Source organism: Poecilia latipinna, unplaced genomic scaffold (genome assembly GCF_001443285.1).
Source record: "Poecilia latipinna isolate Pla-1442-1.1 unplaced genomic scaffold, P_latipinna-1.0 Scaffold2677, whole genome shotgun sequence".
Classification (NCBI taxonomy): domain Eukaryota; kingdom Metazoa; phylum Chordata; class Actinopteri; order Cyprinodontiformes; family Poeciliidae; genus Poecilia; species Poecilia latipinna.
This window is the reverse complement of record NW_015115293.1, coordinates 50,948-66,539: the sequence shown is the minus strand read 5'-3', so window position 1 is coordinate 66,539 and position 15,592 is coordinate 50,948. Positions and strand designations below refer to the sequence as shown.

The 15,592-nt window shown below is 38.6% G+C and overlaps 2 protein-coding genes across 7 annotated transcripts in view; one reads left to right on the top strand and one right to left on the bottom strand.

The window, feature by feature from the left end:
* LOC106938728 (uncharacterized) overlaps window positions 1-11,612 on the bottom strand; it is a 21,884-nt gene extending 10,272 nt beyond the window's left edge. The window contains exons 1-2 of one of the 2 annotated variants that reach the window (XM_015020868.1): window positions 10,989-11,612; window positions 7,186-7,461 (exon numbers count right to left, since the gene is read on the bottom strand). In XM_015020868.1, coding sequence (XP_014876354.1) covers window positions 7,186-7,461; window positions 10,989-11,058 — 346 coding nt within the window. In that variant the 5' untranslated portion in view covers window positions 11,059-11,612. Of the gene's footprint in view, window positions 1-7,107; window positions 7,462-10,988 lie in introns of both variants that reach the window. The other variant, XM_015020867.1, reaches the window with a different exon arrangement.
* A 1,573-nt stretch (window positions 11,613-13,185) lies between these two features.
* Window positions 13,186-15,592, top strand: part of LOC106938729 (putative protein TPRXL) — a 29,563-nt gene continuing 27,156 nt past the window's right edge. For 2 of the 5 annotated variants that reach the window (XM_015020871.1, XM_015020872.1), the window contains exons 1-2: window positions 14,090-15,009; window positions 15,341-15,376. In XM_015020871.1, the coding sequence (XP_014876357.1) occupies window positions 14,832-15,009; window positions 15,341-15,376 (214 nt within the window). In that variant the 5' untranslated portion in view covers window positions 14,090-14,831. Of the gene's footprint in view, window positions 13,348-13,409; window positions 15,010-15,340; window positions 15,377-15,592 lie in introns of those variants that run through there. The other 3 variants (XR_001422687.1, XM_015020869.1, XM_015020870.1) reach the window with 3 other exon arrangements.

Sequence of the window (15,592 nt, the reverse complement as noted above, 5' to 3'; positions counted from 1 at the left end):
ATAACAGAATATTTTAATAATCAGATGATTTTTTCCATTAAATCTGATTTAACAGAGAGGAAACCTGGTTAATTCAAAGTTTGACTAGAAGAGATCTGATTGGTGGAGCTGGTTGCCCTGGTAACCAGAACATGATCTGGATCAGTCCAACCTGATTCTGATTGGTTGATATTGATAGAAAGTCAGAATGACAAGCTGATAGATCCAGAACCGGTTCTGGATATTCTTTTTGTTTAAATTATGGTTAATTTAACCTGACTGAAATGTTTAGTTTAATTATTAGAAATTTAATAATTGCATTTGAATTTAATATTCCTTTGAGTGTTTGCACATAATTGTTTTTTGATAAAACACTAAATGGGTTTTCTGGCTATTAGGTCGGGTTTTTCCCCCCTGATGGATCAGATCCTCTTTTGGATTTAACGATGGCGAGCTAGGAAACAGGACAACTTTATGATCTTGGAACTGATTTATTTTGAGTTAATTTGTCTCTCATTGTGCATTTGTAACTGTCTGTTTTATTCAAATCACTAATATATTCACCAAAACTAAAACCATTGAGCGTCCATATGACCTTAAAACTGATCGCTCTCTACACAGAGATCCTGCTGTAGTCTGAGTGAGGTGGCATCATGTCAGTTATGAAGGAAATCATGTCGTTCTTTTCTTCTCCCTCTTCCATAAATGTGTAGATTGTTGCGTCTCGCTCTGATTCCAGTTCCTCACATGTAGCAGAGCGATTAGCTTCTCTCTGTAGCATCAGTCGTAGCTCATGGAGCAGCTGGTCCTCCGTGTCGCTCGCTCTGGTTGGTGTTGGTTATTTCCTGCTCTTGTTTTGTCGTTCGCTCAAGAACGTCTGTCAGTGACGACTCAACCCTTAAAGTATCTTTATTATTAGCATCTGCATGATCCTTTCTCAGTTGCATTATCTCTGTAGCATCGTCTCCACTGTGTCTTTAGCTTCACTCATGTCTGAGGCTTCAGGATGTTGTCAGGCTTCTTTATTAGTGGATTTACTTTTCTAATCAGATTATTTTCTGACAGACATCTTTAGTTGTAGTAATTTGTTGTGGAATAAGTGGAGCTTTTCTTTCAGAGCTGCTTCATCATTAACCATCTTTTATAATCTGTTGTTCACAAGATACAAATAAACCTGATTTTCATCCAACAGCTTGATGGTTAATTTTTACACAACATAACTTGGACATAGTTGGATATTGAAAGGTAAAAGATTCAATCAAATTCAATTGGCATGAATCAAAGTTGAAAGGTTAGGATTAATCAAATATGTGACCTTTAACCTCTAGTTTGACCAGGTAGGAGATGACTGAAGATCATCATCATCTGATCTGGATCAGAACCAGGAAGCTGCTGGTTCTGATCCAGAGACAAACTCTCACCTGGAGGAGGAGGAGGAGAAACCTGGAGGCTGATGGTGCTGATCAGTTCCCCCACATGTTTTTCTGTATCAATTCGACATTCATACGTCCCGCTGTCATTAGTCGTTGTGTCCTTCAGAAGCAGAGACACGTCTCCTTTCCTCAACTGATTTAGCAGCAGATCAACTCGGTCCCTGTAAGATGGATGCTGGGCATCTGGATCAAGTTGATTATCTTTGTACAGGAGGACATATTCTGTCCCCAGATCAGTTCTCTTCCACTCTGCGATTGTGATTTTCCCCTGATCAGGATCTTTACATGTCAGAATGACGTTCTCTCCAGGTTCAGCTTTGATTGTCGCGTTGTTCTGATCTGAAGGAGAGAAAACAGAGAGCAGAGAGGTCAGAGGTCAAACTGGACTTTAACTAGCCAGTGATGAGTCTAGGTCTGTGTGATGAAGAACAACGAGCTCAGATCCATGAAGATTCATCCAACGGAAACTTCAAAACACTGAAACCCTCAGAACCTGGAAGACTGGATCAGGGTCAAAGGTCGGTTTTTAAAGACAATTTTAAATGTTTAAAAAATGTGTTCATGATAAAAATTGCTCTTATTGACTTTTATAGAGAAAATATTTTATCAGAACAGCCATAAAAACTTAATGAAATAATATATAACTAGTTTATTGAAGGATCTAAATTAATACACAGAAGATCTAAAACCATCAGATTCTCTGAGGCTCATTGATCTCAGCTGGTTAATGAGAGTCACAATAATTTCCCTTTGAGATTAAAAATTATTTCTGATCTGAATTTAATCTGTTTCCTCAGAAGTTGCTGGTTTCCCTGCTGAACTTCTGGACAAAACTGGATGAAACCAAGACAGAATTAGCTTTTATTATTTACTAGATCCTGTAGAAACTCAGCAGATGATGATGATGATGATGATGACCTGTGTGCTTCATCCCAGGCAGGAGAAACATCAAGTTTCTATCTCAATATTTTAATGAACACATTGTCACTAAAATGTTAAGCGTTTTACAAAATTAGCCAATAATTGATTTATAGCAGGTAAAATAACCAAAGTATTTATAAAACGTATTCAAAACATGTTTTTTGCTTATTTTTCTTTTAACAGATTCAGTTAATGAGCAGTTTCCAGAAACAACAGTTTCCAAGGCACAAAAAGATGAAAGTGAAACTCAAAAGAAATCATAGACTTCCGGGTGAGCAAGCAAGATGGCGACAGTTTAACCAGGTGGCTCCCCCACAAATTCTAAAAAGAAGAGGTTATTTACAAATGCGGGATATAAAATAAACTTAGAAGTGAGCTGGAATGCCCAAATCCAAATCAAAGAGCACTCCGTTGTCCCGAAAATCGATGTTAAGAGAAGAAGAAGCGAACGAAGAAGGTATGGCTAGCCTCTCGGACTCGGAAGCATCATGAGCGGCTAACGAGACAGCTAATCTACAAACTATTCTCCAAGAGCCAAGAGAATCACGTCGAGAAAATAGCGAGGGCTTCCGAGAGGTTAAAGAGGAGATAAAGAATGTAAACAGAAGACTGGACAAGGCAGAGACACACATATTAGAAGCGGAGAACAGAATTCAGCAGCTCGAAGAGGATGAGCTATGAAGCTAAGTAAAGTACCAGACGAACTCGAGGCTAAGCTGGTGGAACTCGAGGGGAGATTTGAGGCTCCATGGCATCGCGGAGGGCTCCGAGGATGGCTCATCGTCCATCTCAGCCTTCATAGACAATCTACTCCGAGACAAACTGGACATTCCGACATCACTCGATCTGAGCATTGACAGCGTTCACCGCTCTCTGGGACCCAGAGCTCCGCCTGAAGCCCCCCGTGATCCATAATAGTCAAGTTCGGCACGTCTAAGGTAAAAGTACTAAAACGAGCCTGGCAAAAGAAAGGCTCCACGGTGGCGGGGACAAAAGTCACAGTGGACCACGATTATGCTCCAGACGTGTTAAAACGGCGACGTGAGTACAGTGAAGTGAAGCGGGTCCTCAAGGAAACAAATTCCAAACACCGTTCCCGGCCAAGTTGAGAGTATTCTACGAAAACAACGCGAATCTACAACTCTGCAGCTGAAGCAACTAAAGACATGGCGAATCGAGGCCTCCAGATCACCGTTATCCAGCCATCAACGACATGGGTTGGCAAGATCAAGAGCACGATGTGGACCAAGTCGGGAAAGAATGATAAAGATCAACGACCGAACGGAACACGGGAGGGACACAAGAAGAAACTGGACGAGTTTAGAAGAGAATAAGTACAACCACAGGAGCGGACATATCCAGGGATTATTATTACTGTTTATTTATTTTTTTAGTTTTGATGTTAATTGGAGTCGGGGACCGCGCTTCCGAGAAAATGGAAGGCTATACCCAGGTAACGCCACCAGAGGGCCCCTCGCAGCCACAGAGCTGCTGGCTTTCCCTCAAAATCGCTCACAAACTATAAGGCCAGAGAAAAGGGAGTCTTTAAATGGACGTGTGTTAGCTTGTTTTACAAAGCTAAGATGTTTGGATTGTTCACAGTCGTGCTTTGTTTTGGTAGCTTAGGGTTGTCATTTATTTTACTCGTTCTGAATATCCAGCAATATGCAATCCATGACTTCATTATCACCTCTTAGAATCACAACTTATAATGTCAAAGGAGTTCATAACCCAATAAAAAGGGCGAAATTATTAGGAAAAAAGGAAACTCACCTCTCTGAGAAAGAGCATAGCAAACTTAAAAGAATGGCTTTAATCAGGTATTTAGTGCATCACATAAATCAGGTCGTAGAGGGGGGGTGGCAACCTTTATGTCCCAGAGGGTCACATTTGAGATGAGCCAGGAATATAAAGACAAAGAGGGTAGATATAATATAACAGGCTATACCCAGGTAACGACAAGACATTACCTTTATCAATGTGTATGCCCCGCCAGGTTCAGAGTGGACATTTCATAAACATATCTTTGATATGATAACTAAATCACAAGGCATAGTAGTCTGTGGTGGAGACTTTAATGTAAGACTGAATCCTTCAGAAGATGCCTCTAAACAACCCAGAGTTAACTGCAGCACAGGTAGGAAGATCAGGAAGATGATCAAAGAACTGGGGATAAGTGATGTTTGGCGCGAATTTAACCTCAGAAAAAGGGACTTTACATTCTACTCTGCAGCTCATCATTCATATTCAAGAATTGATTATTTTTTTATGTACCAAGTAGAAAAATGTCATATTGGGCTGATGGGCCTCCCGGATCGTTGCCCACTTCACATAGAAGTAAATGTTTAAACAAAAACCTGTTCCTGTGGAAACTTAATTCTAGTATACTGAAGGGCAAAATCAAAGAAGAGTTAAGGCAAGAAATTCAGACATATATGCAGGTCAATGACAATGGAGAAGTCTCCCCTGTAATACTATGGGACGCCTGTAAAGCTGTCTTGAGAGCAGAAATAATTGCAAAATCATCTTTTTAAAAAAAAACTAAGCAAGAAAAATTAAACAATTTGGAACAAGAGTTGGCCGAACTAGAAAAATAAAATAAAAACAAAGATCTTAAAACTCTAGGGAAAATAAAACAAATCAGAGATGAAATTAATCAAGAACTACAGTCCAGTGTACAGAAGAAACTCTTATTATAAGACAGTTACTAACAAACCCAAAATCATCAAAATTTCTAGCATACAGACTTAAAAGACAGGAGGAAAGAATTATATACAAAATTAAAGAACCAACAACTAATAAAGTTATCTATAAAAATATAGAAATAAGAAAAAGCTTTGAAAAATACCAAAAACTGTATGCCCTAAAAGAACCAGAAGAAATGGAGGAAACCAGTGTACTACTGAATAAATTGCTGCTGCCCAGTGTATCGAATGAAAAACATGAAATTCTGACCAACAACATAACAATTCAAGAAACTGAAAAAGCAATAAATAAATTGAAACTTAACAAATCACCAGGACCAGATGGATTTAATGCTGATTGGTATAAGATCTATTTAAAAGATCCGTCCTTCAGAGAACGTTCAACTGGGCTCTAAATGGGGGACAAATTCCCCCATTTAGACAAACAATGATAAGAGTTATTCCAAAAGAAGGTGAAGACAAACTAAACTGTTCAAATTACCGCCCAGTCAGTCTACTTAACCAAGACTATAAAATCTTTACTTCCATATTAGCCAAAAGATTGGAGCTTATCCTCCCAGATATAATAAATTTAGACCAGACAGGGTTCATAAAGAACAGACGAACCAGAGACAATATCAGGAGAACCCTAAACATGATCAACCACATGAAGACCAACAAGCAGTTATATTGGGTTTAGACGCACACAAAGCGTTCGATACTGTGGACTGGTCATTCTTATTCAGAGTCTTGTCAGAATTCAACTTCTCCAGCTAATTTATAAAGATAATTCAGGAACTGTACAATAAGTCCACAGGTAAGATTCGGATTAATGGGGGGCGATCAGAAGAAATAAAAATTGAACAAGGGTGCAGACAAGGTGTTGCGGAGCAGATTTATTTCTAAAAGATTTATAGGTTTATAGTTTTATGAATTTAAAGTCGGAAGCGGACCNACAGAGTTGTTATTGGTTTCACCACTATTTACCTACTATTTTTCCAAGTATTCTTAAAAGATTGAAGCTAAAGCCCTCAACAGTTAAAACTTGAGATGATTTAAAACTTAAGTTACATTTTTAAGTTTTAACATTTTAACTCATTGTTAAAATGTTAACATTACTTAACTAGAGGTAATGTTAGCTAATGTTTCCTCTAACTAACTAGAGGTTTTGCACGAGTTGCACTTGTTAGGTAACCCCAAGATCACTGGGTCTTCTTAAAAGATAGTGACGTTTCTTAAAAATGTAGCCAGTGATTTCAGCAAAATTGAGCTGACTGTCCAGGAATGATCCAAGGTATTTAAAATTTGCCATAGTTTCAACAGGTTGGCCAACGAGTGAAACTGGAACCACTTTCAGGTTTTGTTTGTCATTTAATTAGCTCTACTTCCTTAAGAAAAGTAAAAGGTATGGTGTTTTGTGAGGGACTTAATCTTTTGCGGTTCTAGTTATGTGAGAATTAATAATACATAATAAAGACTTTAGTAATGTATTTATATTAGTTGTGCTACCACCCCCACGCCACTAGAGGCAGTAGCAGGCCCAAAAAGATGCGACTAAGAAGCAGATTTAGAAGTACACAGAAAGCAACGGAAATTGTTAAAAACTGTGAGCTGCGCTGAAGTAAATAAAAGAGAGAAGTTCAAATACATGCTGAGAGAGAAACTCCTTCCTAAAGATGAAGCTATATCACAGATGTCAAAAGAACATTTAAACAGGAGACCGCGGATAATATAGGAAATAGCGCCCCCTTCACTTCCGGAGTGTAATGGTCCAATTTCCAAATAAGGTAAGAGACTGACAGTGGTCCGTCCCCGCCCCTTTCTGTTTGCTGCAGTGAGGTCCTTCTCGCCTGCAGCGCACAGTTTGAATCATAGACATAATATAAGAGTAGACCCCGCATTTGCAGCTCCGGCACAGGAAATATGGCGGCCATCTTGGAGCGGTATACCCTCCTACTTTGCTCAACCAAACCAACAGAAGATGCCTCAGCACTGAGGGATATTGTTGTTCTGATCAATGGATTATTGATGTGAGGGCTCCACAGACAACATTTCAAGCTGCTGGTTCTGATCCAGAGACAAACTCTCACCTGGAGGAGGAGGAGGAGAAACCTGCAGGCTGACGGTGCTGATCAGTTTCCCCTCAAGTTTTTCTGTATCAATTCGACATTCATACGTCCCGCTGTCATCAGTCGTTGTGTTCTTCAGAAGCAGAGACACGTCTCCTTTCATTATCTGATTACACAGCAGATCAACTCGGTCCCTGTAAGATGGATGCTGGGCTCCTGGATCAAGCTGATCATCTTTGTACAGGAGGACATATTCTGATGATCCCAGATCAGTTCTCTTCCACTCTGCGATTTTGATTTTCCCCTGATCAGGATCTTTACATGTCAGAACGACGTTCTCTCCAGGTTCAGCTTTGATTGTCGCGTTGTTCTGATCTGAAGGAGAGAAAACAGCAGAGGTCAGAGGTCAAACTGGACTTGCTCGTTATATTCTCTTGTGCTTCCAGATTCAGTTATTCCATGCGTGGAAACAAAAGCCACAGAGTTAACAATCAGAGCTCCATGTCTTACATTTTCAGAGTTTATTCCAACATTTAAAAGTATAAAATCACATCAACAACACAAACACTTCATACACACGACGACAGACCTTCATTTACCTGAGAATAGGATAAAGAAAAAATGTCTTTGGAGAGCGCTGATGCAAAAGTAAAATAAAACAGCAATCTGATTTGTTGCTCCTGTGTACAAACTTTTAAAGTAAAGGCGTTTTTCCTCTTTAATACATTCAAATAAGGCGTTCCTCTGCTTGACCAACTGGAAGGTATCATGGAGCCTCTTAAAAGGTAGAAACTCCCTACAATTTGCTACCAAGATCTAAGGCCATTTGTCCCCTTTGTCTGAACAAAGTGAGAGCAGAGCTTCTCCTGAACTCCTGCTGCTTTGTGGCTTTCTGAGAAAAACAGAGGAAGGTGTTTCACAGACAGGTGGGAATCTCTCCTGTCTTCTCCCTACAGGTTCCTCAGGAAGAAACTTAAAACCCTGTGGAAAGTTGAAGCAAAGGTTTATCTCCACAAACCTCATTTTGTTCTCCTGCATTCAGCACTTCAAAAGATTGACTCTTGCTGTCAACCAAAAGTAACAAAAATCATCAGATCAGAATGAGGTGAAACTCCTTTTTCTATCCGATCGGATGAAAGAATCAATCCTGAGTGTAAGAATGAACACAATGATTTTCCAAAACCTTTCACCATAAACCTGAGCAATTTTCAAATACTGAAACAAAACATTTTGTTTCACACATTTTCTATTTGATTCTGAAATAAGAACAGATATTACAATTTCAGAATGAATTAATCACTACAATTATTCATTCTAAAACTATGATTAGACTATTTTCAATCAGACCATGCAGTTAATAACTAAGAAAAATGTCTTACAAATTAGATGATAGTGGTTTTAGATATTCTATGTTCAGTCTTCACACCATCCCAGATGCTGGTTTGGAAAACTTTTCTGACCTTCTGTGAACAGAGCAAACTTTTCTCCTGCTCATCCAAGTGAAGCTGCCTTATGACCTCCTGACCTCTGATAACCAAACACTAAAGCTCCCTTCAGATCTCCGTCCTTCCTTCCTCTAAGTTGAAAACTTTCCCATCAATAATTTTAGATTAAATCATTAACATGATTTAATCTAAAACTAATCTAAAACTTTAATCATGATTCTAAATTAATAATTTTGTTCAAAACAACCATCTCAATAAACCTTTTTCACATGTTGTAAGATTAACTGAATTAAACACTAAAAATATTCATTTTTCCTCAACAGTAGCCAGTGATCAGTGTAGGTCTAACCCAACAGCAGAAACATCAAAACACTGAAACCCTCAGAACCTGGAAGACAGGATCAGGGTCAAAGGTCAGTTTCTAAAGACAATTTTAAATGTTTAAAAAATGTGTTCATGATAAAAATTGCTCTTATCGACTTTTATAGAGAAAATATTTTATCAGAACAGCCATAAAAACTTAATGAAATAATATATAACTAGTTTATTGAAGGATCTAAATTAATACACAGAAGATCTAAAACCATCAGATTCTCTGAGGCTCATTGATCTCAGCTGGTTAATGAGAGTCACAATAATTTCCCTTTGAGATTCAAAATTATTTCTGATCTGAATTTAATCTGTTTCCTCAGAAGTTGCTGGTTTCCCTGCTGAACTTCTGGACACAAACTGGATGAAACCAAGACAGAATTAGCTTTTATTATTTACTAGATCCTGTAGAAACTCAGCAGATGATGATGATGATGATGATGATGATGATGATGACCTGTGTGCTTCATCCCAGGCAGGAGAAACATCAAGTTTCTATCTAAATATTTTAATGAACACATTGTCACTAAAATGTTAAGCGTTTTACAAAATGAGCCAATAATTGATTTATAGCAGGTAAAATAACCAAAGTATTTATAAAACGTATTCAAAACATGTTTTTTGCTTTTTTTTTTTTTTAACAGATCCAGTTTCCAGAAACAACGGTTTCCAAGGCGCAAAAAGATGAAAGTGAAACTCAACCAAAAGAAATCATGTTTTTTTTTTGATAGATCTTAATTTCATTTGTTTTATTTGGGTTAAAAATGTTTTTAAGTGTGTGCAGCCTTTTAGCATGCTAACCTCCAATGCAACCTGAAGTACTTATTAACATTGTTTCCTTGAATCAAACTCCTTTTAAAACTAATTATTAAAGGTTTGGACTGTATTTTATGATAAGACTGGTAGAATATTTAAAATATATTTTCATTTATAGTTTATTGTAAAAGCATAAGAATACTTATAGCAGCATTGGTTTCTGCAGAAATGAGAGAAGTGCAATTAGAAATGTAACCAAATGAAATTCATTTTGAATGGATGATTATATTTTTATTTTATTTCACCTATTTATAAACTTTTTTTAAGAAGTTTTGCAACCAAAACTTAGAGTAAATTATCTTTGTACAGGAGAAGATATTCTGTCCCCAATGCTGTTATCCATGTATATAATAGTAAGTAATCATTGGCTCAAGCATTTGGGTCCAGGTGACCTGTCCAAGTGACCCCACCTCTCACCTGGAGAGGAACCAGCACCTGCTGACCCACTCAGGGACAAGGTGTTAGAAAATGGATGGATAAGATGCATTAATGAACAGCAAAACCTCAAAGATTAAACTCACAGCATCAGATTGTTGCTATGGCAACAACACAATCTAACTATGAATATTCTCTGAAGCTCCTTAAACAATTTAAAATCTTAATTTATCTATGCTGAAATCATTAATCAATCTACACATAAACAAGTGTACACTTTGGTACATTTTTAGAAACGATTCTAAAAGGTTTGTTTTAGAATTAGAACCCTACCCTTCTAAAAAATTAACCAAAGTATGAAAAAACTAATACAAACTAAAATTAAGTCATATTTAGCTATAATAAAAACTAGCAATTCCACTCTGAAAACTAAAACTGAAATAGATAAAAAAAGTCACAATGAAATAAAAACTAAACCACATTGATAAACCCAGAACTATTATAAGCATCCTTATTTGTAGGTTCGCCTTGGACAATCCCCCCAAATGCTGCATATCACTGCTGAGCGAAACTTAAATCCCGTCACTTTAAAGATTTCCGATCATTATTTAACATAGACACGAAATGCGATGGTCTTTGGTATGTAAACATGACGTCAGCGGTTTTCGAAAGGTAGCACCGACAGACAGAAATGGCCATCTAGATGAGCTACGGTAGGAAAATCTGACGGGGTAGCTCAGATCGTCAGAACACCGACTCAGCAGGTTCCGCTAATGAACCATCATTCAGGGGGTTAAATCAGGGAAATGACTAAAACATGCAGAATATCGGCTCTTGAGGGCTGAATTAGACATGACTGTAAGTAAAGTTTAACAACATTAAACAGCTGAATCTCACCTGCTGCAGAGACAAACTGCATGAAGACCACAGACAGCAGCAGCAGAGACGCAGTCAGAGAAGAATCCATCTCCTGGTTGGTTCGGTCTCCGTCCGAAATTTAGATTCATTCACGTTTCTAAGTGGAAAATGTTTCGTCGGGACATAAAAACACTGAAGTTTAACTTAAACACAACAGGCAGTTAGAAAGCGGTGGAACTAGAATAAATGGATGAAACACTGAGAAAGTGAAAACTTTCACTTTCACTTTCCTCTGCAGGCTGAGCCCTGCTGAGGCGGAAAGGGTGGAGGTGAAGGTGGAGCTTATGATGCGTTACAGTGGTAATGAAAAACTGGGAAATCCCAACTTCCCAGACGGAAAGATCAACGGAAACGCCCTAAAAGTGGGAAACTGTGAGCCTCTTGCTCGAGTCAGAAAATCTGAACTTTTGCAGCTGGACGCGGAGAGTGAACCAATCAGAGAGACTCAGCTATGTGACGTAGCAGCCTGTAATTGGTGTCAAGGCAGACTATGGCATTTGGCAGGCCGTTTTATCATAACATCGATTTTACCACTACGGATCACCTTTTTTTTCTTAAAGGTCCAGTTTTTTACGGATCCCCACTAGAGGACATGTTTTTTTCTTTCTTTTACATCACCGATTCCCACGCAAGACTTTAGCGCTTCTCACTATAATCACAATATGTACTGCTCAGTTCATGCTGCATAAATGCTGAAATATCTTTACCTTTAGGTTAGAAATGCACCACAAACCAAGAACTGGTCAAACATGGGCTTTCCATCTCCTTCCATCCCTTCTGAGACACAAACAGAAATAAAAAATACATCCAAACTATTTGGATGTACCGTTTGAACACTTATTTAATCCCACCTGTTATCAAAATGTCATGAAATAAAATTTGACTATACAAAATAAACCAGCTGTACTTGATAATTTATTGTGAGAGAACACAAAATATTTTTCCCCATTTCTAGGCGGCTCTGTAGTTTAACAGGCTTCATAATTATTGTCCTTCAGATGATGAAGACTTCTGTAAAGATGATGAAGACTTCTGTAGGAACGTCTGTCCACACCTGAATTAAGGGATATTTTCTGCCGGTCACTGCGAACTGCCCAAATGAGGTCCAGTATCCCTTACATTTTTATACATTTATATTTATTTATTTATATACATTTATTTACATTTATACATGTTTAAAATGACATTAAAATAACATGTCAGACAGTTACACGCTACAGTCATGTGCTCAGAATCCCTTTGTTGACACTGAAATGCTTCGGACATGTAATTTCTGTAGAGACTAAATGAAAACACAAAAGGGATTTAAAGCACATTTATTAATTTTACATATTTGTCAACTACATATTTATAATCCCTTTGAGTGAAACAGTCATTTCAGCTGGAAGATGCAGGAAATGGGTCTTCATCACTTTATGACAGAAGAAAGAAACGCCTGTTTTTGGTCATTTTCCTGTGACAGAATGCATTTTACCACGCAGTGCATCATCTACTGTGCATAAGAATACCTGAACTTTAATCTTCAGAAGTAACTAAATTAGCAGAACCTCATAAACCCAACAGTCAGGAAGCAGGAAAGGCTCATCTGAAGCTTTGCCCTGCTAGTTAAATCTTCCTAATGTCTCTCTTATGCAGCACAGAGATGCAGCGGCTCTTCATGCAGGGCCGGCCCAAAGTAATATGGGGCCCTAGACAGAATCGTGATTTAGCCCCCCGGCTCCTCCTACTCAGAACCTCAGCATCACTAACAAGGTTAAATATAGATTTAGTGGATCTGTGAGAGGAGCCCAGGTTAACTGGCTGAGTTTAAAATCAATCACTGATTATCCCAACATCATATTGTCACAACTATCAAGATTATTTATTTATTTATTTTTTAGCTCTAGTGGCCTTTATTTGATAGTTAATTGACAGGATGGTGGGTAATGAGAGAAGGGGAGACGTGCAGCAAAGGTCACCAGGCCGGGAATCGAACCTGCAACAGCCATGTTGAGGACTGAGGCCTCCATATGTGGGTTGTGCTGAACCGCTGCACCACCACAGCACAACCCAAGATGGTGCTTTAAACTTTTACAAAATAAACTTCCTAATCAAATCCTAAATGTACTTTTTTCCCTCTGCTGAATGAATTAAATAAAATTTAGTAACATTATCATTCTCAATAGATGAATGTGTTACAATTCAACCATTTATAGAGGCCCCTGGATGTCTGTAAGGGCCCCTGGATGTCTGGAGGCCCCTGAATGTCTGGAGGGCCCCTGAATGTCTGGAGGGCCCCTGGATGTCTGGAGGGCCTCTGAATGTCTGGAGGCCCCTGGATGTCTGGAGGCCCCTGAATGTCTGGAGGGCCCCTGAATGTCTGGAGGGGCCCCTGAATGGCCCCTACCAGCACCTACTGAGTTTCTTTGCCTTGATATCTCAGTCTTATAATTCTAGATCTAGAGTTTCTAACATAGAAAACTGATGTAGAATGAACCTCTGAGCTTTTGGTCTTTAATTCAGTCTGCAGCCAAGTTGTTCTAGAGGTTAAAGATATTATCAGGGTTTATTTAGTAAAATATCATCAAATGTTTTTATTCCATAACTTCATGACCTTTGACCTTCTCTCCTCTGGTCTGTCTAACAGCTTCAGTCTCAGATCAGCAGCAGAAACATTAAATCAGAGAAACATGGACTAGATTAGCTCTGCATTGTCCACATGATGATGCAGTTTGATCTGATTAAATATTAGATTATTGATTAATATGGTTGTTGCTCTGTTGTTGTTCAATGGGCCCCTTTTTAACTCTGAGCCCTCCAAAGGTCTCTGCACGGCCCTGAGGTTGGTCGTCTTCGTTCTCCTGTTCTGGGTCGGACTCTGGCTCCAACATGGAAGGATTGTTGACATCTTTAATAAACTCTGGAATAAGAAGTTTCTCTGCCAATAGATAGTCATATCGCTGCTATCAAACTACAAAAATGGCCGAACAGGGTGGAGCGGAACGCTGTGCGACTTGGAGGGGGCGTGAAATGTCTCATTCACATTAAAAAGACAGCAGCAAAACAAGTTTCTCTAAAACGCCTCAGAACAGGAGAATGAGGGTCTGGAGCCACCAAAGCATTGCTGTTCTGGTCACATAATGCAGTTTGAAGGATGAGGATTTAGGCAGTGAGGCCCAGAGAAAATAAGTTTAACACAGTCCAAGTCCCAAACTGTACACAGAGCCCAGAACCACAGGTCACACAGACCGGCACCCCGTAACAGAAACAAGGACTGGGAACGACAAGGTAAGACTAAATACACAACAAGGGACAACAAGGGGCAGGTGGGACCAATCAGGGACGAGACACGACAAGACAGAGAATAAATTACCTAATGACCACAGACAAACCCTCATCCATAAAAGAATGATTTACATGAGAAAAGGAAGAACTTAAAAGAATAATATGTTTACTTTAACTAGGCCAGTATCCTGGTAAGCAGTACCGTCATTTCTAGATTTGATCCTTAGAGTATTGTGTCCTTTTTCCAACATTCAGTGCATTCAGGGATTTTTCCTGTGTTTGTAATAGATGATACGTGTTTCTCATTAATATGCTCCGGCAACACAAATACATTCAATATATAACATGAGAAAAAATGTTGTTACAGGTGAAATAACCTGTCAGTAAAAGCAGTTCTTTGTCTTAATTATTCTTGAATATTAACAATTCCTGAATATCTACCATTAGGGGGCGCCTCTCTCCTTCCAATGGCATCTTCAATCTCTTCTCTAACATCGGCCTTCTTCATCACATTCGGGGGTCTTCTACATAGTCTTCCTCTTTGTCTGAGATGTGAAAATGTTTCATTTTTTGTTTGTTTGTTTCTGCAGCCCCTCCTCTCTCTGCCCCCTCTCTGCAGCAGACGGACCAGCAGCAGGAAGTAGGCGGCTCAGCCAGCCGTTCTCAGCTTCAGTGAAACATCGTCAGGTCAGATCACTGAGAAGAACAATGGAAGGAACATCTCACTGTCTGATCTGTAAGTAGACAAGTTTTAGTCTCTTTCTGCTGGATCAGCATTTCTCTCTGTCTGAGAGACACTGGAGACATTTTACTGGACGGATTTAATGATAGAATTACTGGGGGGCCTGGATGAGTCTGAGTATGAAATAGATCTGATTGTGTAATAAAGTGTCAAGAATTGATGTCTGTTGTGAATCAGTGTTAAATAAAACAATCAATTGACCTTTATAAATAACAGCATGTAAAAAATAAAAATCGGCTATAAATTAAGTCTGAATTACAGTTTCATTGTGTTCCACTTGTTCAGCTTTATTTATAATAAATATGTATTTTTATTTATTCTCTAGTTCTGATCTTCTTGCTGAGCTGCTCAGCAGATCCAGGTTGGTGAACTTTGATACATTAAAATGATTTTAAATATTCAAAGATGTTCTTTGGATTAAACATCACATTGAAGAATTTAATTTAAAAATGTGATTTGGGTAATTATTGAATATGATGCTAATTATTATTAAGAACTGAAATCATGATCATTGAATCTCTTCAGTCTCTCCAGCTGCTCTGACTGCGAGTCCCAGCAGATCTCAGTTCTTTGAAAG